At 39.4% G+C, this 27,378-nt stretch overlaps 1 protein-coding gene across 1 annotated transcript in view; it reads left to right on the forward strand.

The window, feature by feature from the left end:
• Nucleotides 1-27,378, forward strand: part of RAB3GAP2 (RAB3 GTPase activating non-catalytic protein subunit 2) — a 91,028-nt gene that overhangs the window by 57,509 nt on the left and 6,141 nt on the right. The window contains exons 15-31 of the mRNA XM_059942260.1: nt 63-206; nt 443-525; nt 878-942; nt 4,224-4,314; nt 6,330-6,457; nt 9,185-9,398; nt 9,784-9,881; nt 11,881-11,986; nt 12,612-12,772; nt 13,863-14,091; nt 16,167-16,340; nt 16,441-16,547; nt 18,921-18,987; nt 21,380-21,450; nt 23,950-23,985; nt 25,817-25,891; nt 26,179-26,397. Coding sequence (XP_059798243.1) covers nt 63-206; nt 443-525; nt 878-942; nt 4,224-4,314; nt 6,330-6,457; nt 9,185-9,398; nt 9,784-9,881; nt 11,881-11,986; nt 12,612-12,772; nt 13,863-14,091; nt 16,167-16,340; nt 16,441-16,547; nt 18,921-18,987; nt 21,380-21,450; nt 23,950-23,985; nt 25,817-25,891; nt 26,179-26,397 — 2,068 coding nt within the window. The remainder of the gene's footprint in view (nt 1-62; nt 207-442; nt 526-877; nt 943-4,223; nt 4,315-6,329; nt 6,458-9,184; nt 9,399-9,783; nt 9,882-11,880; nt 11,987-12,611; nt 12,773-13,862; nt 14,092-16,166; nt 16,341-16,440; nt 16,548-18,920; nt 18,988-21,379; nt 21,451-23,949; nt 23,986-25,816; nt 25,892-26,178; nt 26,398-27,378) is intronic.

A 27,378-nucleotide genomic window follows, 5' to 3' on the forward strand; every position in this document is an offset into this window, starting at 1 on the left:
GCACCTTTTAACATTTTTCCTTTCTCTAAGATTTTTACCATATTGGTATGTGATTTCCTCAGGCTTCTGTATCCTGGCTATAAAATAATGGGCTTAAATAACGTTACCAGTCAGAATTGGCAGCCGCAGACTTACCAGATCTGTCTGGTTGATCCAGTGTCTGGAAGTGTGAAAACAGTAAATGTCCCTTTCCACTTAGCACTGAGGTAAGTTGTATCACGTGCCAGCTTACTTATGTCCCTCTGCTAACTTTTCCTGGTCCTTTATTTGCTATTTGTTTTACTTTGTTTCGTAGCTGTCGTTTTGTTCTCTTTTCTCATTAGACTGATACCTTTAAAGTTAAATAGGAAGAATAGAAGGGAAAAAGAAATCTGGAGTGTGTCAGAATTAGAAGGAAAACAGTTTCACATTCTGTAAGAATTTGTTGTATTTGTTGTTTTAGTGATAAGAAGAGTGAACGAGCCAAGGACATGCACTTAGTGAAGAAACTGGGAGCCTTACTGAAAGCAAAATCTCCCAATCTTGGTAGGTGTCCTTCAACAAAAATGAAGCAAACTGTTATGTCATTTTTTTAAATTATTAGAATATTCTAAGTGGAACAATCAAAACACTTCAGTGCATTTATGAGCTATTTCAACTGCTTTTTGGAATGAGGTGAGGTACAAGTAATCATGTGTAGTTTTTACTGGAATTACTCTGTAGGATGAAATGTGCCATCGAGGGAGTATTAAAATGTGTAACAATAAAACGATAATTTCCGAGAGAACCCAGAAATCCTTTAGACTGACTGATATTGCAAATACATGATTTTTTCTTTCAGAATAAAGTTTAACTGTCATAACAGTGAAAATTTTACTTTGGTTAATTTTCTTTCTAGATTTGATTGAAACAGAAATAAAGGAGTTAATTCTCGATATTAAGTACCCTGCAACCAAAAAACAAGTAAGTGTATATAATAAATGAACTTTCTTGCTGAGTAGCTAGTACATATCCTTCTTAACAAAATCTTTTTTTTTTCCTATTTCCTTCCAAACATGACAGGCTAAAATCTTCCTTTGTGTTTTCGTTCACGTTCATCCTTTTTTATATTCCCATGTGGAAGCTTCTATTGTTTCTTTTTTTCTTTCTTCTTTTTTTAATTAAGTAATATTACCATACACGGAAGCACATGTGTTTTATACACATACACAAACCCATACATAACATATATTCAAATTAAATAATAATAAGACAAAGACGTGTATGACCACCCACCTTAGGAAACAGAATGTTACCAGGAACTCTGAAGAGCCCTGCACGTCCCTCCTCCATCCCATCCCCTTCTCCCATCCCTAAGGTAACCAGTCTTCAGAATTTTGTGTTCCTTTCTCTTTTGCTTTTCTTTACGGATACAGCATTTCTGTATGGCTCCTTTAAAACATATTGATGCATTTTCTGCTTTTTTGGAACTTTATATGAACGGAGTCATGCTCTGTCTTCTCCTGCGACTTACTTCATTCCTTCACCATTGTGTTTCTGGGACTCATCCACATTGCTGCGTGCGGCTGCAGTTGACTCATGTACTGTGCTATATGAATTCCACTCCGTGACTGCCATTGATTTTTTCACTCTCCTGTCAGTGGACATTTAGCTTGTTTCTAGTTTTTTGCTATTAACAACAACGATAGTGTGATTATCCTTGTGCATTTTTCCTGGTGCACATGTGTAAGAGTTTCTCTTGAGTTTATACCTAAGAGTGGAATTTGCTAGGTATGAGCTTTGGCTGTACTAGCTGATGATAAATTGCTTCTCAGAACACTCGTACTAATTTACATTCGCATTTATACTGTGGAAGAGTCCTTGCTGCTCCACAGCCTCAGCCGCTCGTGATACAGTCAGACTGGTTACCTTTTCCAGGCTCCTGGTTATAACATGGTGACTCATCGTATTACTCCCACTCCTCCTATCCACGTCCCTCAGAATGCTGCTCAGGTTCTAACTATAAATTCTTACATGACACATCAATCCTCATGGATGCCTCTGAACTCTACTTTTAATCAGAACCAGAGAGCTAATGACTATAATCGTCCTTCAGTATCCTCAGGGGCATTGATTTCAGGACCCTCTGTGATACCTAAATCTCAAGGTGCTTAAGTCCCTTATATAAAACGGTGTAATATTTGTATGTAACCTATGCACATTCTCTTGTATACTTTAAATCCTCTCTAGATTACTTGTAATACCTAACACAATGTAAGTGCTATGTAAACAGTTGTAAATACAATGTAAGTGCAATGTAAATAGTTGCAAGTGTGTGGCAAATTCAAGTTTTGCTTTTTGGAACTTCGTGGAATTTTTTCTTTCCAAATGTTTTCAATCCATGGTTGGTTGAATCTGCAGATGCGGAACCCATGGATACGGAGGGCCGACTATACTTGTTTTCTAATTATTTCATGTATATTAGTCAAGCTCCCCAACTTTTTCCTCTTTACCTCTTTTAAGCTCCTTCAAACAGGGACTTTACCAAATACGTCATTTTCATAATGCACAGCATCTAAAGTAGTGGGATGAGTTAGTGAATACTGATTTGTTTCTATCCCTCTTATTCTACTGTGGCAGTCTTTTTTTTTTTTTAACATCTCTATTGTAGTATAATTGCTTTACAATGGTGTGTTAGTTTCTGCTTTATAATAAAGTGAATCAGCTATACATATACATATATCCCCATATGCCCTCCCTCTTGCATCTCCCTCCCACCCTCCCTATCCTACCCCTCTAGGTGGTCACAAAGCACTGAGCTGATCTCCCTGTGCTATGCAGCTGCTTCCCACTAGCTATCTCTTTTACATTTGGGAGTGTATATATGTCCATGCCACTCTCTCACTTTGGCAGTCGTTTTTTTAAAACGCTGTTTATCGTTTTATTGTAGAACAGGCAAGTCTCTGACTTTTAATTGAGTTATCCATTCCACTGACAGTACTCATGGGCTCTCATCTTCCTCAGGGCAGCCTCCGTTATTAAAGGGATCTTGTGAGAAGGTGGGCATGTGGAGAGGCAGTTTAGGGCATCAGTCGTGGAAAGGAGGCTCATAACCCACACAGTTCTTCTCATTTTGATACCATCTTTCTTATCTTACATCGTGGAACAACAAAATTGGGAAACTTCAGCATAGTGCAAACTGTCTTCTTGATTTTTTGTTTTACTCTACTACTGAATTTTGTATGAAGCTATGAATTTTATTAAAAATAGTAGACAGCCTAACAGTGAAAGTTGTGTATTGTTTTACAACAGTTAAGGGAGAAAAAAAACCAGTTTCGACTTTGGAAGACTGAATAATAGGACAGTGAGCCAGCCGCTAGCTTGTATAATAGTAGACAGAACAGAGGCAGATTACATTTTCCAGGGTATTTGCCTCTTTTGGTCACTTTCTTTATATCCTCCACCCAGTTGCCTCATCATAGGCCGGACCAACCTCTTGAGCCGCCCTCTACGCCCAGAAACTGCGTCACAGACACACAGAGTTGTTGTGTTACAATCTGATATTTGTCTCATGCCACATTCTTAGCCTACCTTTTAGACTTTTGAATCTCATCAGTCAAAATCCAATTTAATGTGCTGATATGAACAGATAAGTAGGAACTTCAGGTGCTGTGTCTGACCCATTTGTGATTCTGATGGTTGCTTCTTTAGGCATGAAGAGGGATTTTGGAACTGATGATGACCACTCTTAAATATCTACTAGTGGGTAGGAAGGGGGTAGGTGGGGAGTGTATATATATATATACCTATATCTAGCATGGCCTGTGGATTCAGCCAGCCATGCTCAAGGGCAGTAATATAGCAGAAATTACGTTATTGTCTGCCTTTATTATTGACATGACAATGACAGTGTCTGCTTTTCGTTTATACCTATAGAGTATAGACTTATTCAGACTCTTATTGGTGAATACCTTTATCTCTGTTTCTGTTTTGTCTTGGCCATTCTGTTGAACATCAGTTGCCTTCTAAGTTGTTTCATTCTCAGTCTGGACTTTCTGTCATTGTACCATGTTTGGCATGACATGAAATTGATTACATAGTACTTATGATGCAACTTTAATTCTCAGGTAAGTATAATAAAACATCTTAAAAATGGAGCTTCCCTTTGAAACTTGGGGTGGTGAAAGTATAGGCATAAATGTAAAATTTAAAAAACGAAATCATTGCCTTCTAATTATGAGAATTGCTCCATATCTTTCTTCTAGGCATTGGAAAGCATTTTGGCAAGCATACGTTTACCATTTTCCTGCCTTAGAAACATCACTCAGACTTTAATGGACACTTTAAAAAATCAAGGTAATAGGATTTGTGCTAGACTGGAGGTTATGGTCTCATCTCAAATTTTATAACTCTGACGATAGAAAGTATTAACTGCTTATGATGCCATCATGTTACTGTATTTTTTAATTAATTCATTAATTTTTTTATTTTCGGCCAGGCCGAACGGCTTGTGGGATCTTAGTTCCCTGACCAGGGATCGAACCTGAGCCCTCAGCAGTGAAAACGCAGAGTCCTAACCACTGGACTGCCAGGGAATTCCCCATCATGTTACTTTAATGTGGAAATAATATATAAGAAAGAAGGAAACTTATTTCATACCTTTAGTATTGGGGACTTTTTAATTCCCTGTTGCTGTTTTAATTCCCTGTGTGCTGTTGATCTTCCTGTGAGCTTTCTCTGAATATGTTGCCTCTGTTTCTTACTGTAAATATTTTTAATTTGACTCCATCTACTGGGAGGAAAGGTGTCAGTGTAGAACGACGGGAAGTGATTACGGTGGTTTGGCAGGAGGGGACGGAATGGCTGGTGGTGAGCAAGAGACAGCCGGGGTCTCCTGCTGCCATTATGTCTTACTTAACTTTAAGTAATGCTGTTTTGACTATGATACTGATTAAAAAAAAAAATTCTAGGCTTTGATGTATGTTTTGTTAATGTGTGGAGTCCACATGTTTTCATCCACGTCCCTCATGAACGGAGCTAGGACTTCCAAAATCACAGACTATGATTACATGACCAGTTCTGAGTTTTCTGGTTGTTTTTTACCGTTCAGAATTTATTTGTCTGGAAAAGAATTACATCTCTAACTGTGGGTTTGTAACTCCATATTCTGTCCAGCCGAGCTAGAAAAATTTAATTTATTCTGAATTCCTAACATCATTTAAAAATGTAGTGTGTGATGCAGTGACTTCATCTAGTCATGACTTTTTGCTTGTTGTGTAAATATGAAACCAGCTGCGTATTTAATTATATTTAAGCCAACTTAGAGTAGCTTAATAGATAAGTCGTACTATGCTGTTTCAGGACTTTAAGCATCCTAATTTTGAGAATTTTTTTTTTCCAACACATATGTAAAGCTGACTCTTGGTAAATAGTAAACTCCTGTAATGCATACAGCTTGTTAGAAATACCTCTTTCAAAAAGTATAGTGCACTGATAAAGTCCCCCTATCCCCTAAGGCCTTAAACAATATCAAAATTTATTAAATTAAAAATTATCTTGCACTAGGCTGGGAATAAACCAGACACCATTGTCAGAGTTCTGTAACATCACTAGTTTCAAGTTCTACCCATAAATGAGACTCCTAAAAATGCCAAGTATTTAGTATGCTAAGTTTTATTATGGCTGTAAGAACTTGGACAGTCTTCCATGTTACTATATCCCATATCAGAGTTCTTGGGAGTTTTCAGTGTGTGCCTTTTTGGAGAATAAGTATTCATTTGTATTAGAAATAAATATTTAAATTATCATATGTATTATACAGAGAGTGAGTATTTTTCCAGCACTAACCTTGAAAAAAAACCTGATTGATGGAGGATATTAAGTGGAATTCTACTTTTTGCCAGCCTTTCTTGAGGATACATCTGTCACAATCCACATTTTCTGGTTGAATTATAATATCTTTGACCATGATAATAAGAAGAGCCAAGCAACCTTCTATTTGTCTTTCCTCAGGGTGTGAGCATAATAGACAACATATGATTGACGGGATGAGGGAGAACATTTTCAAACCTGTTTCCAAATCATTTATTTAAATTTGAGTACTAGACTAAAATATTTCTTCTTTCTTTCTTTTTTTTTTTTTTTTAACATACCCTGCTATTAGAGCACCTTATTTCATTTAAAAATTTAGACATTTTGCCATGATGGGAAAAATTATTTTTGCCTTCTTAATCCATTTTAGCTTAAGCATCCCAATATTTAATAAAATAGAACATCAAGGAATTATGTAATATTAAGAGATTTAATGAAAGAAAGGCCTTTTTTATCAGTCTGTTAAATATATCTCTTTATTTTTTCCTTCTACCTTATAGAGCTTGAGTGTGTTGATGAAGGATTGCTACAGTTTTGTGCCAATAAATTGAAATTACTCCATCTTTATGAGTCTGTCAGTCAATTAAATTCCATTGATTTTCATTCAGACACGCCATTCTCTGATAATGTGAGTAATCCCATTATTCATTATACAAAATAATCTCTTTGATTTTTTTTTAATTTTTTCAATTGGTAGTAAAGGAGTAGAATATTAAGTTTTTTCTTTTAGATGTAAAAAAAAAGTATTTTCTTTACAAGACCTTCTGCTGGCTTTCTGTGCCTTGCTGCTAAATTTATATTATTTAGGCTAGAATATTGATCTTATTGTTAATCCATTTTTAATACCTAGAAGCATTTGGTTTTCCTTATTTTTTAAGGTTACTTCTTACAATACAACTTCTTCTGGACAGGGTTTACCAATTAAAATGTATGCAATTTACTGAAGTAGCAAAACTTGAATTTCTTTTAAAGAAAAAAAAAGATTCTGCCAAACAGAAGAGACCAGCTTTTCTGTGTTGTTGTTAGCAAGCTCAAACTGCTCTGTTGTTTACTATGTAATGAAATACATTTTTAAAAATATTTTATCTTACATCAGAGTGTTTAAAGTAATTGTGGAAAATGTTCTGTATTTTTATTCTATGAAACGTAAAAATCTGATAACACCTGTATTACAGTGCAGCGTTGCTCATTTCTGAGGAGAGTGTACAGACTTCTTACTTTCCATCTAGAGAAATCGAATTTCTCCTGATAGAGAATAGAGAGAAATATTGTCCTCTCTTCCCTCGACTACTATGTGACCTTGGGCAGGTTGCCTGGCATCAGGGCCTCATGTCTTTTATTTGTCTAAAGGAAAATTATTAAGGTGATTTTAGTGATTTTTCAAGTCACTGGTAATGCTTTTAAAAAACTCATCTGGTGTATCTGAAAGTTAATTGAGTTTTTTGTTTTTGTTTTTTTTTATTTATTTATGGCTGTGTTGGGTCTTCATTTCTGTGCGAGGGCTTTCTCTAGCTGCGGTGAGCGGGGGGCCACTCTTCATCGCGGTGCGCGGGCCTCTCACCATCGCGGCCTCTCTTGTTGAGGAGCACAGGCTCCAGACGCGCAGGCTCAGTAGTTGTGGCTCACGGGCCCAGCTGCTCTGCGGCATGTGGGATTTTCCCAGACCAGGGCTCGAACCCGTGTCCCCTGCATTGGCAGGCAGATTCTCAACCACTGCGCCACCAGGGAAGCCCTAATTGAGTTTTAAAGTGGATGCCTTTTATTGTAAATACACATACATGAATAAAAATTTTTAAACAGAAAAATGAGAGAAGGTTTTCCCTTTGTATTGGAAATAACCTACAAGTCCTAACATCTTTTTTTATCTTTGGGGTTCTAGATGGATTTTATAAAGCATTTTAACAATCTCTTCCCAATAATATTCTGTGAGTGCCATTATAAATGACAAAGCCATTTTTCAGGAGCTTTTGTTTTGCTATCTACTTCACGAATAGAGAAAAATCATTTCAAGCAACAGAAAAGTTCAAGTTGATTAAGTTATGTCTATAGGATTGCCTGGACATTTCATAGATTCTTCAGTGCCTAAATTTTTTTTCATAAAATCAAAACTATCTCTCTTGAACCCTGCAAAGGAAACTTAAACATATGGCATTAATAATCCCTTGTAGAATTCATTTCCACTTGATGGCCCGAATATAGTGTGCAAAAGAATTATAAACTTTTAAAAATCAGTAGACAGATTGTTCTTTTTTATTATTTTTTTTATCTTTAAAATGCTTTTAAAGAATTAAAACCATATTTTGCTGTAGACTTATTTGGATCCTTAAAAAAACATGCAGTCAACTTCTAGGCTGAATGGCTAATTTTGTACATACAAAACTAAAATTCAAATCTAAACTAATTCATTTTTGCTGTCTGTAGGACATAGTTCATGTAAGTTTGGTATAGCATTGAACCACTTGTGTGTGTTCCTTAGCATTTTGCAGTTTACTACTTGTTGTTAAAACAACATCCATAAGTAAATAAATAACAAAACTGCTCTTGATTAAGAATGCAGCTTTAATCATGTAGCATGAGGGGAAGAAAGTTTTGCTTGCTGTGGCGAATTTATGGTCTTTTAAGCATGTGTGTGCGTGTGTGTGTGTGTATGTGTATGTGTGCACTTGTCCCTAATTTAGAAGAATAATAGTAGATCAGGAGATGTTTCTGCACCTAAGGTATGTAAAAACAGTTTGAAAGGCTGGCAGGTTGTATCTCTGCAGCCCCAAGAGCCACATAGAGGATTTATATGTAGATACAGTGAAGACTGTTTTCCACTGCTTTTATTTTATAATGTTTATGCCGCATAATAAACAAGCATTAAATTTCAAATAGTTCTTTAGTTTCCTCGGAATCACAAGAGTTGGCTGTTGACACCCTTTTAATATTTTTTTTTCAGCAGAGAAAGGTTCATTGCAGGGCCAAAGAAGGAGAACAGGTGGCTCATGCTCAAAAACCCCGAACTCCCCGATGGTTTGGGGGGAAAAGCTTAAATTTTTTTTCTGACTAAGCAATAATACATGTTTATTAAAATTTTGACATTTTAGAAGAGTATAATCTCAAGAAACTTTCTAAAAGTGGTACTTTCAGTAATATGTAGTATTTCAAGATTAGTTTATTTAAATAACCTCCTACTCATGAATTGAGAGTAAAGTTTTAAGCAGAGCACATCATAGCTATCACACTAATTCAAAAGTCATCATCTTGTGCTTATAGTCTTGCATTTCATTTCAGATGATAGTGTTGACACTTACGGAAGAGTCATAGAAAGAGACATGGTCTATTCAGAACTTTTTTTTTCCCCCCTATATTTAAGGACTTGGCTGTGTTACTAAGGCTTGATGAAAAAGAACTCCTTAAGCTCCAGGCGTTATTAGAGAAGTATAAACAAGAGAACGGCAGGACTGCTGTCCGATTTTCTGATGATAAGGATGGTGTGTTGCCTGTCAAAACATTTCTGGAATATTTAGAATATGAGAAAGATGTGATCAGCATAAAGAAGATAAGTGAAGAGGACTGTGTGGCTTTAGGTGGGTAGAAGGAGAAATTGCTCTTTGAATCCTCCCTGTTCTAGATGAAAGCCTGGGGGGAGCTTATAGCATCTCCAAGATTGAGTTTGTTTTGAAATTAATTAACCAAAGAATTTAATGTGTGTTTTACAGTCAACAGAAGATCCTCTGGACAGGTAGGCACTATGTCATAAAAGTTGTACTGAATTAGTAAGTACGCTTAGGAGACAGTGTCAGACATGTAATGATTTGCCTTCTGCTTTAATCACTTAAGCCAGTTAAACCACTGATTTCTCTCCTCTCGTGTTGTTTTGCTCCTCTGGGGGTCTAGGTTGCAATTCAGGAAGATTGTGAGTCCAGATGGTAAGTGGTCATTGTCTGACGTGTCTTGTTTCTGTTTTACCAGGCAGTTTCTTTTTTTGGAAGTGTTTATGTGGAGAGAGCTCCACGGAGGATATGTGTCACACTCTGGAGTCAGCTGGACTTAGCCCCCAGCTGTTGTTGGTAAGGTTTCTTGTTTCTGGATGCTCTTCTTCCTTGCTACTGTCACCCAGACGTGTCAGTCTCTTTTTTTTTTTTACCATTGTCTAAAGCATATCATAGAACGTACATGAAAACTTTCTAAAAATGATCAAGGAAATTTCTAATCACCGTATTTAATTGAATAATATTACCTTACTTTGCTCATTCTCTGTGAATTATAACGAGCATATTCCGTGGCTGGCCTAGAATAAATTTAGAATCTGTCATGTATGCGTGCATTTACAATGGACTGTGATCATCAGTAAAAATGTTCATATTGGAACTAAAGAGATCTTATCTGGAGAACAAAGGAAAGTTCCCTTAAAGCAGTATAGAATTATCAGACATTCCCAGACTTTGACCATAGATTAGGATTTAATCTCTGTGCTATAACAAATACAAATAAAAGAATCCTCCAATGGAAAAACTACAACACTAAATTTTCACCCTTTCTGAAAAGGGCAAGGGAGTTACCCCACCATCACCGTCCTGCCCTTTACCACCTCCCACATGTACACATACACACACTCTGTCACAGCCCCACACACATCTTAAATTTTGGCCAGGATTTGGGCATTCCACCTCTATGAACTTGTTGACTGTGTTAACGTATTGTTTCTTAAAGAGATACATACTACATGATTTTATTTTCATAACCTTTATAAAATAACACAGTTGTATAGAGAGAGGACAGCTTAGTGGTTGCCAAGGGTTAGGGATGAGTGTAGGGGAGGAGACAGGTGTGGCTATAAAGAGTTAATAGGAGGGAGTCTTGTGCCGATGGTGGAGTCGAGTGTCTTGATCGTGGTGATGGTTATGTATGCAGTGCTACACGTGATAAAATTGCATGATGCAAAACGAGTGCCTGTATTACTGGTGAAACGTGCATCAGCTTTATGGATTTTACAAATGGCAGTTTCTTGGCTTTGTGTAGGATGTTAACATTAGGGGAGACTGTGGGAAGGGCGCACGGGACCTCCATGTGTATTCCTTTGTGCCACCAGTGAATCTATAACTATTTCAAAATAGAAAGTTAAAAAGAAAGGAGACAAGTATTACCTAGACCTCCGTGTGCATTCCTTTGTGCCACCAGTGAATCTATAACTATTTCAAAATAAAAAGTTAAAAAGAAAGGAGACAAGTATTACCTATCACTCAAAATTGTGATGCTTAAATAGATGAACACAGAATACTACTTATTTTCCGTTGTGTTTAATCAATTTCATTTAAATTTGTTGTCTACATTAAATCGGGGTTAGAGAAACACCTGGAAAAAACAAACCTCACACCTTTACCTCAAGCCATATATAAAATTTAAGTCAAAATGGAACATAAATATGAGGTAAAACTAACAAAGCTTGTAGAAGAAAACACCAGAGAAAGCTTGGTTTAGGCAAAGGTTTCTTAGGGTACAAAAAGCATGAACTGTAAAAGAAAAATATTGATAAACTGTGCTTCATGAAAATTCAGAACTTCTGTTTTTTAAAAGACTGTTAAGAAACTGAAATGGCAAGACTCTTTTTCAAAACAGATCTGATAAATGAATTGTGTCCACATTGTACAAAGAATTCGTACAACTCAGTAATAAGACAAGAGTACAGTTTAAAAATGAGCAAAGGATTTGAACAGACACATTACCAAAACATATACATACAAATGGCAAATAATCAATCACCTGAAAGATGTTCAACACCATTAGCCATTAGGGAAATGCAAAAATAAAACCAGTATGGCCTCTGTCCCAAGAGGCCTAAAGAAGTGGTGGAAATGGGATTTAGATCCCCAACAAATGATAATCTCTTAAGTTAGACAAGCTGCCTGTTCCACCCCTCACGCTACATCATGTAACAAGCAAGCACTTCCCTCTCAACCAGAGAGGCTGGATCGTTCATGTGTACATGTGTGCTCTCTAGAAAAGTACAAGATTTTGTTTATGGTGAATATTTTCTTAGACTGAAAAAGATTTAAAATCTGATTTCAGTCTCTGCTCCTGAGTGTTTGGCTCGCTAAGGAAAAGGATATTTTGGACAACCCGCGGTCTGTCTGCTCTCTCCATACAACACTGTACCTCCTGAGCAAGATGAAAGGTGAGCGCCGTGGACGCCGAGGTCCAGCTCTTCGGGCGCGTGGGCCCCGCTCCCGGAGACAACGTTCAGTGTTGGAATTCTGCGGAAACGGGAGGGAGGATACTTTCTCTTAACAGAAGGAGGCCAGAGGGTCCAAAACGTTTCACTAGCGAGACTCTCCTGTGTAGTCATAGAAAGCTCTTAATGCACTCAAAGCGCGCTTTATGAAAATTATATTTTGCATCATCATCAAAAATGATGTGAACAGTGCGTTTTCTCATCTCAGTGAGGTGAGTCAAATGGTCTTTTGTGGAGGTAATATTTCTCTTATTATTTGGCATGATGAGAACAGTAGTCTGTTATATTAAACATTCAAGAGTAGTTTTCAGCAATGGCGAAAATATTCCAAATGGAGCTTTACAGTTGATTCAGAAGCAAGATGCCTAACAGCATAAATAAATGGACTGTAAGGGTTCTGAATAAAATAAATTGTAGATTTATTTTCCAATTCATTGAGAAATATATAGATGCATCAGTGGGGAGTTTAGTTTTAACATTATGTTTAATGTCGAAGTTTGGACCAATATAAAAAAACGATCTCCCAGCTAAGAGTTTCTTCTCTTTAACTGTCCGCTTTTGCCTGCAGTGGCCGGCGAGGAGGCCTGGGATTCGCAGTCGGTGTCCCCTTGGTGGCAGCAGATGCGCACGGCCTGTATTCAGTCTGAGAACAACGGGGCTGCTCTGCTTTCTGCGCACGTCGGGCACGCTGTCGCCGCCCAGCTGTCCAACAACTTGACCGAGAAGAAAGTGAGTGGGCAGAGGGCGGCTCTGTAGGTGGGGGGGCACCTCTCCGGCCGGCTCCCGGGCCGCTTTCCCCTTCTGGGCTCCATCGTCTTCAGTGTTGTGGAACTTCGAGGATTTGAAATGTGTGTCCAGCAGGATCTTATCTGTCTCTCTCGGGGGTGAAGGGTGCTGTCCTTAATTTGTTTATTCCGATGACATGCGTACTTGAACTTAGTCTCCACATGGCGTAAGGGAAAAAGCACTGGATTCGGAGGGCAGGGATCTGGTCTCAGCCATCAGCTGGTGATCCGTGGTGAGTGCCTTTAAAAGGCAGGTCCTGGTTCAGTTTTCTCATCCAAAAGGATCAGGGTTAGACGGCATCATGTCTCAGATTTCTTTCGGCTCTGACGTCCTACAATTGTATTTATACCTCCCTTTTATAAACAAAGGTGGTTTTGGCATAGAGTGTTGAATGACTCAAATGGAAGTTTCCTGTTGACCTTCTGCTTTGTGGCTTTTCCCCATCTCTTGAAAACTGAAATGTATTTAAGAAAAGAAAAAGACTTAACATCCCTTATATCTCATGGTAAATCAAATAATTTTTTTCTGGGGGGATGTTGCATTAAATTAGATGAGACACTTTAAATAAGTCTGTAGAGATTCACTCAACATTGTCAGTCTCGGTAGTTTATGGGCTAAATTTAATATGACTGGCTTAAGATGTTTCTAATAACGGAGAGAGAGAAATCTAAGACACATTTTTTAGGTTGGCGAGTACATCCTGAGGAGCTGTCAGTATCCTGGTACTGACAGAAAAAGCTGTGGCTCTTGCAGGGATGGCCCTGAAACCTTTGCAGTGCGTGTTAGCTGAATCGGGGGTCTCACTGCTGTTCTCTTCATAAATGCCGCGACTCCATCATCGTTGCCCCCGAATCTCCAGTCTGCTCCTGACCCTCATGTTCCATCCAGCCGAGTAGCAATAGTTGTGAAACAGCATCTGGGTGTTGCTTTGTGATGTGTCCTGACTACGCATCAGCTTTCAAGTTAAAAGCTCATTCAAGTTCATGTAGATCCAGAGTCTTGGCCAGAGTATCACCTGTGCATTTTCTGTTAGTTTTCCCAAACAGTTTCGGGTACTGATTCGGAGGCCCTCACTGATTCCTGGGAGGCCCTTTCCCTTGACACTGAGTACTGGAAACTTCTGCTGAAACAGCTGGAGGACTGTCTCCTACTTCAGACTCTGCTTCACAGCAAAGTGAATGGCCCAGCCTCCAAAGCATCGTCGCTGCAGGCTGAGCCGCTCCCGAAGCTTTCTGTTAAAAAGCTGTTAGAAGGAGGAAAAGGTAACCTGAAGCTTATTTGAGCATCTGCATCCATATACATTTTTTTTTATGGTATGGGCTTTTTTGGGGTTTGCTTTTTATAGAAATGACTGAAAGAATAAGGAAAGAGAACTACACTCAGATTTTAAAAATAAATAACCCACCACATACTTCTTCTCAGTTCATCTCCTCCAAGTCTGATCCTGTCAATCCCTTGCTCAGAAACCACCAGCTACTTCCCCTCGCCTTAGAACATAGGCCGCGGTTCTCAAAGAGTGGTCACGACGGTCCTCTTTTTTTCCAACTTCATCATATCTGTGTGAGGCCAGATCTTCCTCATGCACCTCAGCCAAAACATCAGATCACAGTGGATGGAATGTCGAAGCTGATTGGGCAGTCCACGTCCAAGCTAGACATCAAAGAGATTTGCGGAAGTGTAGTGCCACTCTTCTCACTAAATATCTTGTTTTGCTTTGGCAAATACAATTATTTTCATAAAATACTAGCATGTAACAGGTTTATTATTTTTATTTTAAAATGAATTAATACAATTTTTTAAACATTTTCTCAGTTTTAATTTCTGATACCGTAATTATCAATAGATATAACCCGTAAGCTAAAGTTCTTTGGGCTTGTCAAAAATTTTTACTGGTCTCAGGGACTAAGATTGGGACTGAGAAGTTCAGAAGTGGCTGGACAAAGTGTAAACTCTTAAGCCTGCTCCCCACGCACCTTCAGCTTGGAATGCAGCTCATTTCCACCTCTTGCTTGCTTGTTGCTAGATTTTAATTCAAGTGAAACATCTGTGATTCCCCATCTCTGGCTCTGAGAGGCCGAGGTGCTCCCCGCTCATGGGTCCTAAATCTTACTCACCTTCCAAGGCCCGCCTCGAATGCTGCCTCCCTCCAAGGAACCTCTCATGATCCGCTAACTGCGGATTCTCTCTTCTTCCTCCTAACTGCCACAGAACTTTATGCCGCTTTTCCGATGCATCACTTTCTACTGTCCCGGAGTCACTGGGTTCCTTTGCTTGTATCTTGCAGGATCATGAGCATCTTAAATTTTGAATTTATCGTGGCGTACTCCCTCTCCTTACCAGCCGCTCTGTCAGGCATTTGATACTGGAGTGACTCTATGTCTGGGTTTAGAAATACTGGTATTTATAGTTTTTACTTAGTTAACTCGTTTTTTCATTCTTTACAAGGCTAGTGAACATTTCTCATTGTAAACTCACTACACTCCAATGCTGCCACCTGTTGAAAATGTAGGAACACCATTTTAATATCAACCCGAGCGATAAGATCAGGGCCTTGATCCTGGAACGGGAATTATCAAATGATTTAGAAGCCAAACATAGGAAATCAGATTACCTGGCATACGGCTCTCATTTATTGATATCTCCACTGATAATTATGATTTTACATTCTTTTTGTCAAAAGGTTTATATTTGAATCAAAATAGGAAGAAAGACTGAGAGGAAAAGTTTTGGTTTATTACAGAAGATTCTATTTGTTTTAGGTAATGGGACTCTTCATCTTGAATGTTTTGTATAATTTATAACTTTCTGAACTATATTGATGACGGAAATATGGTATAGCATCATGTTGTTAATTAACTGTGGCTAAATTTTGCCCCCAAATATTCCATATAGGCAAGTTAGTTGACTATTAACAGTAGTGTTTTGCCCTAAGAAACCTAGACACAAGTATCATGCTAATCAGTCTGTTTTCACTTGTATTTAAATGAAAGCATTTTAAACATGCATTCATGTCTCCATCTATGTCCGATAAAGTGCATTTTGAATTTGTGGACGTTGAAGGTATGTGGTGTACAGACTTATGTATGCATCTGCATTAATATTTAGCTAATCTTTTACAAGAGTATAAAGATGCCCTTAGAGATCCAGTATCCCACTTGCCCTCATACAGTGAGTGGTAGGTGGCGACACCTACAAATCTCATAGCTTTGGGGTCACTTTCAGGCTTAAAACAACGTGGCACTTAGATCTTCATGGAGACATTCAGATCCTGTGCTGTACGGGCTCCTTTTGGCAAATGCTGCCAATTTTCATTTCCTTTCATGTCTCCAAACTTTAGGTGGCATTGCGGACAGTGTAGCCAAGTGGGTATTTAAACAGGATGTCAGCCCTGAAGTATTAAAACTGGCTAATAAAGAAAGACATGCAGAAAACTCAGAGGAACCCAAAGAAGGTATTAACAGAGGTTCATCTGAGGTGTCAGAGGTGGAGAAGGACTTGGGAGCCATCCCAGGTAAGACGGAAACGTGGGGAAACATGAAATCTGGCCTAGGGAAGGAGGGCGGAGCTTTCCTCCAGGCAGCAGTAATACGTCGCTCTCGTCTGACTTTCAGACCTGCTGCACTTGGCCTACAAGCAGTTTCCTTGTAGCCTCGAGCTGGACGTGCTGCACGCGCATTGCTGCTGGGAGTACGTTGTTCAGTGGAATAAAGACCCGGAGGTACGGCTCTCGTCACCGCTTCGGTGTTGGTTCTGTTTTGTGCTCCTGCTGTACGTACGTGGGACTGTGTCCTTCCGTCACTTAAACACGCTGGCTTTTTCCCCTTTGCAGTGTCTCCACACCAGGAGCTCTGCCAGGCCTTTTTCATACATTCTCTCTCAGAATCCTCACCGTAAACCTGTGAAGTGTGGGTGTCATCATTATCCCCACTCTAGAGAAGAGAACAATGGCTCGGAGAAGTCAGGTTCCTTGCCTGAGTCGGGCCAGGTTTCAAGCCTAAGTTTCTCTGACGCCAGTGTGTTTTGCCCTACTCCTGGTTAAATTGTGATGAGTGTATTTTTTTATTTCCTTTGGAATTTCTGTGTGAGGTAGCATCTACCTATAGACAGTTCTTCGTATTGTAGTCATCATGATAAAAGCCAGAGTGAAGATTCTGATGCCAACCTGACTCTCTGCTGGGGCATCACTCTCTGCCCCTTCCAGCAGCCGCCCTCGCTCCCAGGCGTTCTCAGTCTGGAAGCGGCGCGGGGAGAGGCCCGAGGCCTGGAGGCTGGAGGCCTGGACTTGATGACTCCAGACAGGTGTCTGGGTTTGGCCCAGTCACTGAATCTCTGAAGCTGGTTTTTCTCCTCGCACCCTTTTTTAATGATGGTGCCAATCCTTCAGGGTTGACACCAGGATAAAGTAAGACGTGAAAACATATGACATGTATTTCTCTTTGCTGTACAGTCGTTCACATAGGCTTCCTTAGTCAGTACTCTGGTAAATTAACCTTTTCAAATCAAAATTCTTTCCTTTATTGTCCTTATATCTGGTTGTACTTTTGAAGAAAAATCTCATTGATGAACTAATTCACACTAATACATTAATGATAACAATAGTTTTCCTTCCTCTAAGAAAAATGTTGTCTTGAACATGTAATCACTTTCATATTAAAGGAAGACATTTTAAAAGTAAGTGCTTCAAACAAAGTAATCGTCTTTGATCAATTAAACTTTGACCAAAAGATGATTTTTAGGGTAGGGGGCCTCTTCATATGCCTCCCATCGCCGTCTTCATTTGACTGCCCTGCACCCTGAATGGTGAACGTATTTAGGCGCCTACTAAACAGGATACTTTTCCCACATGAGAAAAGAACGTTAGGACCAGAACAGAGACATAGTAATTTCTAAAATCTGAATGAATTAATTCCAGGTTCAGGTCTAACAAAGTGATATTTAACCAAAAAACCTCCGTTTTACAGCATTCATTTCTAAACGAGAGGCAGTTTGCGTACTAGACCCAGATGGAGCAGAGTTGAGCCCCATCACTACTGGCTGCGTGACCTTTGGGAAAAGTTCTGAGCCCTTTGTGCTCAGTTTTCTCCTTAAGTAGATGAGGACCATAACAGTAGTATCTCAAAGGGTTGTAGCAACTTACAAAGAAAATGCACGCATAGTGCCTGATGTTTTGATTAGCATATCGTTATCGATTATTATAATTGTTTACATTTAAAATAAGTGGTCAGTTTAAAATGTTTGTTTAGTGGTCATTTTTCTTGTTCTTTTCCTGTTAAATATTTATCTCCTTGTCCCATTCAACAGCCCCTATCCCAATTCCACCATTTTACACACACAGCTTTATTAGGCTCAAAACAGTCGAAATTACTTTTGGGGAACTTCTGACACACATTAGCAAAGGTGATGTGTTTAATATTGTACAGGCCACAAATTTATTTAGCAAACATTCAGATAATTTCATCAGTTTTAATACCATATTTGCGTTTTCATATGTAAACTACCTTGATTAAAAATAGTTGAATTTCCAACATCCCCTCTGCTATTTCCTATTTCCCTTCACTGCTTTAATGTTTTCTCTTTGGCACTTATTACTAACATCCTATGTAATTTACTTATCATATTTATTATCTAGCGCCCTCACTAGAGCATAACCTCAGGGAGGGCAAGGATTTGGGTCTGTTCTGTTCATGACGGTATCTCTGGTGCCTCCAGCAGATGGGTGCATAGTAGTTGCTCAATAAACATTTGTTGAAGAATGAATGAATGAATGAATGATATTTGTAAAGAAAGTAAACCTATTGTTTTCATATCTGTGTGAAATTCAAGTATTTATTGGAGAGAATACTGCTATGATGTACAAACCACAGTAAATTTTGAATCCAGATGTCCTAGGAATCAATCATTCTATAGATGATGTAAATTTAAGAGCGACCATTATCTTATGCAAAATTACTTCTTCCCTAATAATTCTGTGTTCTTAGTATAACATTCTTGGGTAACTTTATGTGGAAATTTATGTAAGAAGTCTCCGTTTGTATTTGAAACACCTATTAAATAATATCTTTTTTCTCTCTTTTTGCTCCCTCTATGTAAGGAAGCACTTTTTTTTGTTAGGTCAATAGAACACTTGGAGCACATTCTTAATGCACATGTTCAGAATGGTAAGTAAACAGGTGTTAAAAACGTTAACTGTTTCATTCCAAAGAGCCAAGTCTCTTAAATTCACATCCTGTTAAAATTTTCTTTGACAGTCCTACCACCTAACACATTACTTTGTATTACTATATGCAAAGTACTGGCTGTTTTAACTGCTTGAAAAAAATGCTGTCCCCAAAGGGGGAGGGGGCTGGCACTAATTATCACCTTCTCTCCCCACCAATCAGTTTCCCACACTGATGACTATTCCTAGGTATAAGTAAGGAGAATATTACGCATGAATTATTGATTCCCTCTGTAGTTCACAGGTAGATAAGGAAAGAAGAATGGGCTGCTCAGGACTGTAATTCCTGATGAAAAAGTTAGATAGCCAAAGCCTAATAATACTGTACCCTACAAACTACTTTGTGCTTCTTCTTCCTCTTCTTTTTTTTTTTTTGTATTTATCAGTAACCTAAGTTTATTTCATTTGTTTACAAAATGAATTGTCTGTGTCAGTATCTGCATCAATTAAAAAAAATGTTTTTATTGAAGTATAGTTGATTTACAATGTTGTATTAGTTTCTGGTGTACAGCAGAGTGATTCAGTTATACACATATATGTTCTTTTTCATATTTTTTTCCCTTATGGTTTATTATAGGATATTGAATATAGTTCCCTGTGCTATACAGTAGGACCATGTTGTTTATCTATTTTATATATAGTATAGTTTGTATCTGCTAATCCCAAATTCCTAATTTATCCCTTCCACCTTGTGCTTCTTTTGATAAACATGAGTATTCTCCATTGGCTGCTGTACCACGGGGACTGCTGATGTCTCCTTGAAAAAAATGTTACAAATTATTGTAGAAAAATTGTCACCAGATTGCTGGTTCCATTTAATAGATAGATGAGTTTCCCTATAAGAATTAATCAAGGAACTCAGTACTAGGCTAGTCAGATACTAAGATAGGCAGTTAATAAAACACTTAGTGGTGAGACTAGGTTTGGGTCCAGGTAAGGGGAGGTATCACCTTTATGTCTCTGTGATACATTCTAGAGAAGCTGCTTATTTCCTCTCCTGTAACACCTTCTTGCAGGTGGTATGAGGGCAAACTGCAGAAATTCTGAAATGTCTCATTTTACATGATAAGAACTTAAAATTTATTTTATATATTCGTATCTTAGCTCTTACTTTCTTCCAAAGGGGAAAAAAAACGATTTAAAGTGACTCATTTGGAAAATATTGTCTCTAGAATATTCTGTCCTTACTGAAAAAATTAAGTTACCTACTGACTTCAGGCTAGTATTTCTTCAAGTTAGAACTTTACCCAGTTTGTCAGGGGAGGGATAAATTAGGAGTTTGGGATTAAATACACACACTACTACATATAAAAGAGAGAACCAACAAGGACCTACTATATAGCACAGGGAACTGTACTCAATATTTTGTAATAACCTGTAAGGAAAAAGAATCTGAAAAGGAATATATACGTCTGAATCACTTTGCTGTACACCTGAAACTAACACAACATTGTAAATCAACTATACTTCAATTAAAAAAAAAAAAACTTTACCCAATTTGTGCATTGAGTAAGCTTCCTGGCTTCCTCTGCAGGACCTCACTCCTAGATACAGAAGCAGCTGTGTGGGTAATAATACAGCATGTGAAATGTCATGTTTACACTGCCTGTCACCTGTTACAGAAGTTTAATATCAGTGCCACAGTTTATTGTATATGGACGTGTAAAGCCCAGATTTTTTGTTTGGTTGGGTTTTTTAAAAACAGTTTTTTTGTATTTTGTTTTGCTTTTTAATACTTTTTTTGTATATCGCTTTATAGTGGTCACATATTAGAAAACTCCATTGGGGTTGTTTCCAGTGTTTGGCTGTTATGCATAAAGCTGTCCTTGACTCTCTCCTACATATTTTTGTGATTGTTTCTGCAGTGGAATTGCTGGGTCACACGGTAGACATACTTAGCTTAGGTAGATACTGCCAAGTAGTTTTCCAGGTGGTTTTACCAATTTATTATCCCACCAGCAGTGTATGAGCATTCTCATTGTTTCCACATCCTCGTCAACACTTGGTGTTGTCATATAAAAAAATTTTAGCCTTTCTGTTGGTTGTGTAATGCTATCTCTGTGTAGTTTTAATCTCTATTTCTCTCATGACTAATGACATAGTCTTTTCTTACGCTTACTGGCCATTTGGATATCCTCTCACGTGGCCCAGTTCTGATTTTTATTAAAGATAAAGGTTTTTATTAATTTTATTATGTAAGATATAAGAAATAATACCTAAATAAATAGCCCAGATAGTTTTATAAGCTTAAGGAAGACAGCAATTTGTTATATATGATGAAAGAGAAAATACAGAAGCATTCTGGTCACTGCTTTACTTTACTTGTTGTTCAGGCATCGCACTGATGATGTGGAACACATTTTTAGTTAAAAGGTTTTCTGCTGCTACGTACTTGATGGATAAGGTAAGGTAATTGTAAATTTCCTGTACCGACTTCTTGTTTATTTGGCTCCCTTAATAATTGACTGATATAAGAAAGATTACTCATATTAGGCCTTGTTAGACTGTTTTTTATTTGACATTACATTTTATTTGTGCTCAGCTGTGCTGGCATTTTGATGATGGTGACTTGAAGAGCCCAAATCCTTGAAAGAGAGTAATGTCCTGTAAAAGCCTCTTAACCCAAGTGATTAGGACCCGTGGTCGATTCAAGCAAGGATTTGCACTTTATTTTAAATTAAAACATATAAATGCACAACTCCTCGCCAATCTTTGGATGTAGATATTTTGGGCCAGGATCTTTGGGCCAAGATATTTTCTCTAAATAGGGTCGATTGCAATTTTACTTAGGTTTTCCTACATTAACCTCACCCATAAAGCATTGCCTGTGATTTCTAGATCCTGTTTCTTTAAAGCTATGATGCAATCTGAGTGCAAAATCTTTAGATTTTTATAATTTATCCCCTAGTTTTGTAGTTGTTTCCTCTGTATCTAATCCAGTAGACCTAGGAGTTAGCTACTCCATAAATCTTTTTAAAGGGGTCAACACAGTATTCACATAAAGAACTCCGTTTTTTCCTCGTTCATATTTCATCAGTTACTTAATTACAGTATGTACAACCAGCATAAGTAGATTTGGGAACAAACCTAACAGGTAAGCCTATAACTCAACCGGTGGGAGAAGCTGCTGGTGTACTGGAGGGTAGCCTTTGGGCCTCAAGCAGTGTGGCCAGGGCCCTTGTCAGTGTGCTTTACAGGCCAGGTGAGAATGTAGGTTACTCTGGCGGCAGTTAAGTGGATGTCAGAACTACCACTATAATGACAACATGTTCTTTGAAATGTACAATGACAGACATTCCTAAACCAAAAACAGCACTGCAGCTCAGACCCCCTGTAGGCCATGGCTCTTCTAGAAAGTGCTTTGACATCATTGGTAACCTTTTTTTGTAGTTAAATCTAAGTTCTTTCCTGTGCGCTCATCTTTCTTGACCACTTACCTGCTGCTTTCTTGAAACGCACTCCTTCTGGCCTTTATGATATTGTTCTATTTCACCTCGGACCACCGTCTTGAGAGACTAATAACACAAAGCCTTCTCTATGTTTGTGTTACCGTGTACAGATGTTCAGCATTCTATACCCACTGTCCCATCTGACCCTCAAAACTCGGGTTGGGGTTTAAGCAGTCCTGAACCAGGAAGCAGAGAGTTTAGGATCATTCATTCAACAAATATTTATTATAAGTATCTCTTATATGCCAAGGACTGTGCTAGGTTCTTTGGTTGCAGAGATAAAAGTCACAGCCCCTGTCCTCAAAGAACCCACAATCAGAAAGATGCTAAACAGACAATAGGGTGCTCTTGGAACTCAGAAGAGGAAGTAAATGACAAGGGAAGGCTTCTGGGCTGAATTTTGGAAGATGAGTATATATGAATCAGTAAGAAGTGGGTGAGGAGAAAATGTCTCCAGCAAAAAGTCCTGGAGATGGGAGACAGCATGTTGGATTCAGAGAGCTGCAAGTAGCTTTGATTGGTTGAAGCACAGGCTATAGCAAGGAGCAGGAAGCCAACCGTGGAGAACTTCCTGTGTGGGCTGTGGATCTGGGGTTTTCTAACACGTGTAAACTAGTTAGCATAGCGCCTGGCACCGCTGGTGAGGGCGCAGTAAATGGTAGCTGTTATTTTGTCTTGAAGACATTGGGGCAGTTTTAAGCAGAGGAATGATATGTTCAGATTTGCATCTTTAAAAAACGATTCTGGCAACAGAGTGAAGTATGTTGAAATTGGGGTTGAAGGCCATTGCAGTAATCGCAGTGAGAGGTAATGAGGCGAAGAGTCTTTTGTCCTTTTCATTTTCACTGTTTGCTGTGAATTGTCTTATCAAGTAATGTTCCTGAAGGGCAGAACCTTTATCTCCCCCACTTATTACCGTATATAAAGTATACAGTTGAATCTTACTAATTACTTACTGAATAAGGACACCAGCTGATTTTCTGAGCCAGGAATATAACTTCTGTCTGCTTTAGATCGTTTTTCCTTCCTTCTGACCATTTAAAGTTTTGTATCGTGTATGTTCATCAACTAGCAGAATTCTTAGCTGCTCCTTATTCGTAGCCTTGAGTTTGGTTCTAGGTTTTAAGGTAGTACAGTAATTTGATTATGCAAAGTGGGAACCAGATTTTTGGAGTTTTTCTTATCTAATAGTTCAAAAATAAGTATTTTTGAAAAGGATTGTTTGTAAGCCCAGTGTATTTTTCATAATATATTTTTAAGTTCCACCACAAAATTAGTTGCTTTGTGTTATAAATGAGTAGAACCAATGTTTAATTGATGAAATTAGTACTGGCTTTATTTATAGCTGCATTTACATTTTTTAAATTTGGTTACTTTTTACTTCCTGTACCATAGTAATGCCTTTTGATTTAAATTATTAATTAAATACAGCATCTTGTGTCCTCTTGTCTCAGGTTGGAAAAGCACCAAAGGATAGGTTATGCCGAAGGGTAAGTGAATCTCCCTTACCTAGATGTATAGTTGTTAATTTTGCACTTTATATAGTACCTTATTAACTGTAGGGGTGAACTTTGCCTTTAACCATTTTGATGACGTATCGGGAGATAAGAAAAATGGAAAGAGAATAGTATATTAATAAGGAAACTGGTCATGAACTATGGCCAATTTTAATTTACCTTTCCAGATTATCAGATAGTATGTTGAAGCTAAGTTTGCCAAGATGTCTTCAACTTTGGACTGTGGACAGGAGGCTGACATGCTGTGTGGTTTTGCCGTCCTTCAGATTAGAAGTTTACAGTGGAAGTGGATTCATACGAGTAGTGAGTTTGCCGTCCTTCAGATTAGAGGTTTACAGTGGAAGTGGATTCATACGAGTAGTGAGTTTGCCGTCCTTCAGATTAGAGGTTTACAGTGGAAGTGGATTCATACGAGTAGTGAGTTTGCCGTCCTTCAGATTAGAGGTTTACAGTGGAAGTGGATTCATACGAGTAGTGAGTTTGCCGTCCTTCAGATTAGAGGTTTACAGTGGAAGTGGATTCATACGAGTAGTGAGTTTGCCGTCCTTCAGATTAGAAGTTTATAGTGGAAGTGGATTCATACGAGTAGTGAGTTTGATCTACCTTTATCTAATAGCTGTTGTACAAATAGTGTTAAATAGTGTTCCAGTCCATGGATACTGGGGCTTGTATTTGAGGTCAGTGATTCACAGTGCTAGCATTTGCTCAAAACTTTGAAATGTTCTTATTACAAATATCTTAATAAATACTTGGACACAGGAATCCAGCCATTATAGGCCCTTAGTCCTGAAAAATCTCCACTGTTGAAGAATTCGTGTATATGCTCTTGAGAGTGACTGTATGACTACCGTTCATATGTGTGTACACACACACTCACACACGTGCCGTATTCCTTAAGGATGACTTACTCAGGGATGTAAGGGATTTGTTGGCTCTTGGTTTTAAAAAGACTGCATGTGAGCACAGTGGCCCCTTGGACAGGCCCCTTCAGGAAGGATCCGTTGCCCACAGCATCAGTCTGGTGTTTAGCTCACTGTCTTGGGGATCCTAGTTTTGTTCAGAGGGTTCAGTTCGGTCCCTAAAAGATGCTCTGGGGGCTTCCCTGGTGGCGCAGTGGTTGAGAATCTGCCTGCCAATGCAGGGGACACGGGTTCGAGCCCTGGTCTGGGAAGATCCCACATGCCGCGGAGCACCTAGGCCCCTGAGCCACAATTACTGAGCCTGCGCGTCTGGAGCCTGTGCTCCGCAACAAGAGAGGCCGCGACAGTGAGAGGCCCGCGCACCGCGATGAAGAGTGGCCCCCGCTCGCCGCAACTAGAGAAAGCCCTCGCACAGAAACGAAGACCCAACACAGCCAAAAATAAAAATAAATTAAAAAAAAAAAAAAAAAAGATGCTCTGGAACCAGACCAAGCTGTTTTCTTGGAACTTATAAGATTCACACATGAGAGGAATCTTACCGCACACCGTGATGGTTTGGCTAGCAAATGCCTCAGCGAGCCAGATGTGAGCGGGAGTGCCGCCCCGCAGTCTGTGGTTAACTGATGACACTGCGTCTTTCCAATACAGAAAGACACTCATTTTTTAAAAGTTGAGGGTAGAACTGTCTTTTTTAAAGCCTAATTTTAAAATTAGTTGAATCTAAAGAAAGGAATTAAAATGTGCTAGTGCCTTGACTTTAAATTCTTACCTAGACAAGAATTCAGTGTAGAAAGTCGAATAGGTGCGTTGTGTTCTGTTTATTTTTCTGATTAAAAACTAGCAGTTTTGCTGCTGGAGCTAATTATGTCCCTTCTTAAAAACAGGATGTGGGGATGAGCGACACGGCAATGACATCTTTCCTTGGCTGTTGCTGGGATCTTCTTCAGACTTTAATGGAGGTAAAAGAGCTGTATTTTCATTCTGAACTGTCTCTAAAGTGTCAAATATTTTGAAAGTCATTGGACTTAAGAACTATAAAAAAGATTATTTTTCATTGATCCACTCCTAAGTTTTGACTTAAGCCTAAAAAATAGTGATGTTTCTTATTATAATTAGATTTTATGGTTTGTTTTTTTTTTATTATAACTTGAGGGGTGGGGAGAAATACGGGTTTGCACTTTGCTGCTGGTAGTAAGCTCCTTAAGATGTTTGCAAACTGTTATTCCTCCCTTGTCAAAACTCCCAGGCAGACGTCAGCCGGGATGAGATGCAAGTGCCCGCCGTGGACGCGGAGGACGCCTGGCTGGCCGTGGAAGGGCCGGTCTCCATCGTGGAGCTGGCGCTGGAGCAGAGGCACATCCACTACCCGCTGGTGGAGCACCACTCCGCCCTGTGTGCCCTCCTGTACGCCGTCATGAGGTTCTCCCTGAAGGCCGTCAAGCCCCTCTCCCTCTTTGACAGCAAGGTGATCCTCGGAGAACTTCAGAGCCTCTCGGAGCTGAGGGTCTAGCAGGACTGGCTGATCGAAGAGAAGTCGTTCAGCCCTTTGTGTGTGTCTTGTATAGGATTCTTCGTCCTGGGGGGTCTCTGTCCCCTCTTCCTCGTCAGGCTCCCTGTTCTGAGTTACCTTAAATATTGGTGTCCCAGGGTTCTGCCCTCTCAGCCATCTGCCCTTCTCATTCTGCACATTCTTCTTGGATACACTCCTTTTCTCCCTCTTGTGTGTCTCCAGGCCTGACCTGTCCCCAGAGTTTGGGGCATGTATTTCTACTGAACGCCTCTCTTGGCATGTGCTGTGGACTGCAGATACCTCCTTCCTAAAATCTCTCTCTACCCTCACCTACCCTTTCCTACACTTGCTGTTCCCCCCGAGTTCGCTGGCTTGGTCAGTTGATGAGTGATGTCGCTGTCTGTGCCCTGGCATAAACTAGCAGCCTTGGAGACAGCTAGCTCAGTTCCCCTCTTCAAGTCCCACAGTCACTGTAAGTTCATTCTTACCTGTTCTTCCTTAAATCCTTTGTGTCCTTCCCCCTCCATCACTGTAGCCTGAGCCCAGGCCTCATCGTCTCCCCTAGGCTGGGACAGCAGCCTCCAGTTTCCCTTTACCCAGTCGCATGCTGCCAGAGCTTTCTTCCCCAAACACAGATTCAATTGTATTAGTTTCATGCCAGTACGTAAAACACAGCCTCAACTGGCTTCTCCACCCCAGCTTGTGTCAGTAAACGATGGTCCCGCTCTTGCGCAGCCAAGGCTCCCGTGGACGGACACCTGCAGGCTTCCCGTGGGGCTCCTGGCGCCGGGAGCACAGGACAGGCGCTCCCCCAGGAAGGCTGCGCCCCGGAAGAAGGGGCAGCAGGGCGCTGCCGAGAGCTCAGCTCCTTCTCCCGAAGGCACCGTCCATTTGGGCAGCAGTGAGAGAGAGCAGGAGACCTGGCATGTTGTTCAT

Source organism: Balaenoptera ricei, chromosome 1 (assembly GCF_028023285.1).
Source record: "Balaenoptera ricei isolate mBalRic1 chromosome 1, mBalRic1.hap2, whole genome shotgun sequence".
Classification (NCBI taxonomy): domain Eukaryota; kingdom Metazoa; phylum Chordata; class Mammalia; order Artiodactyla; family Balaenopteridae; genus Balaenoptera; species Balaenoptera ricei.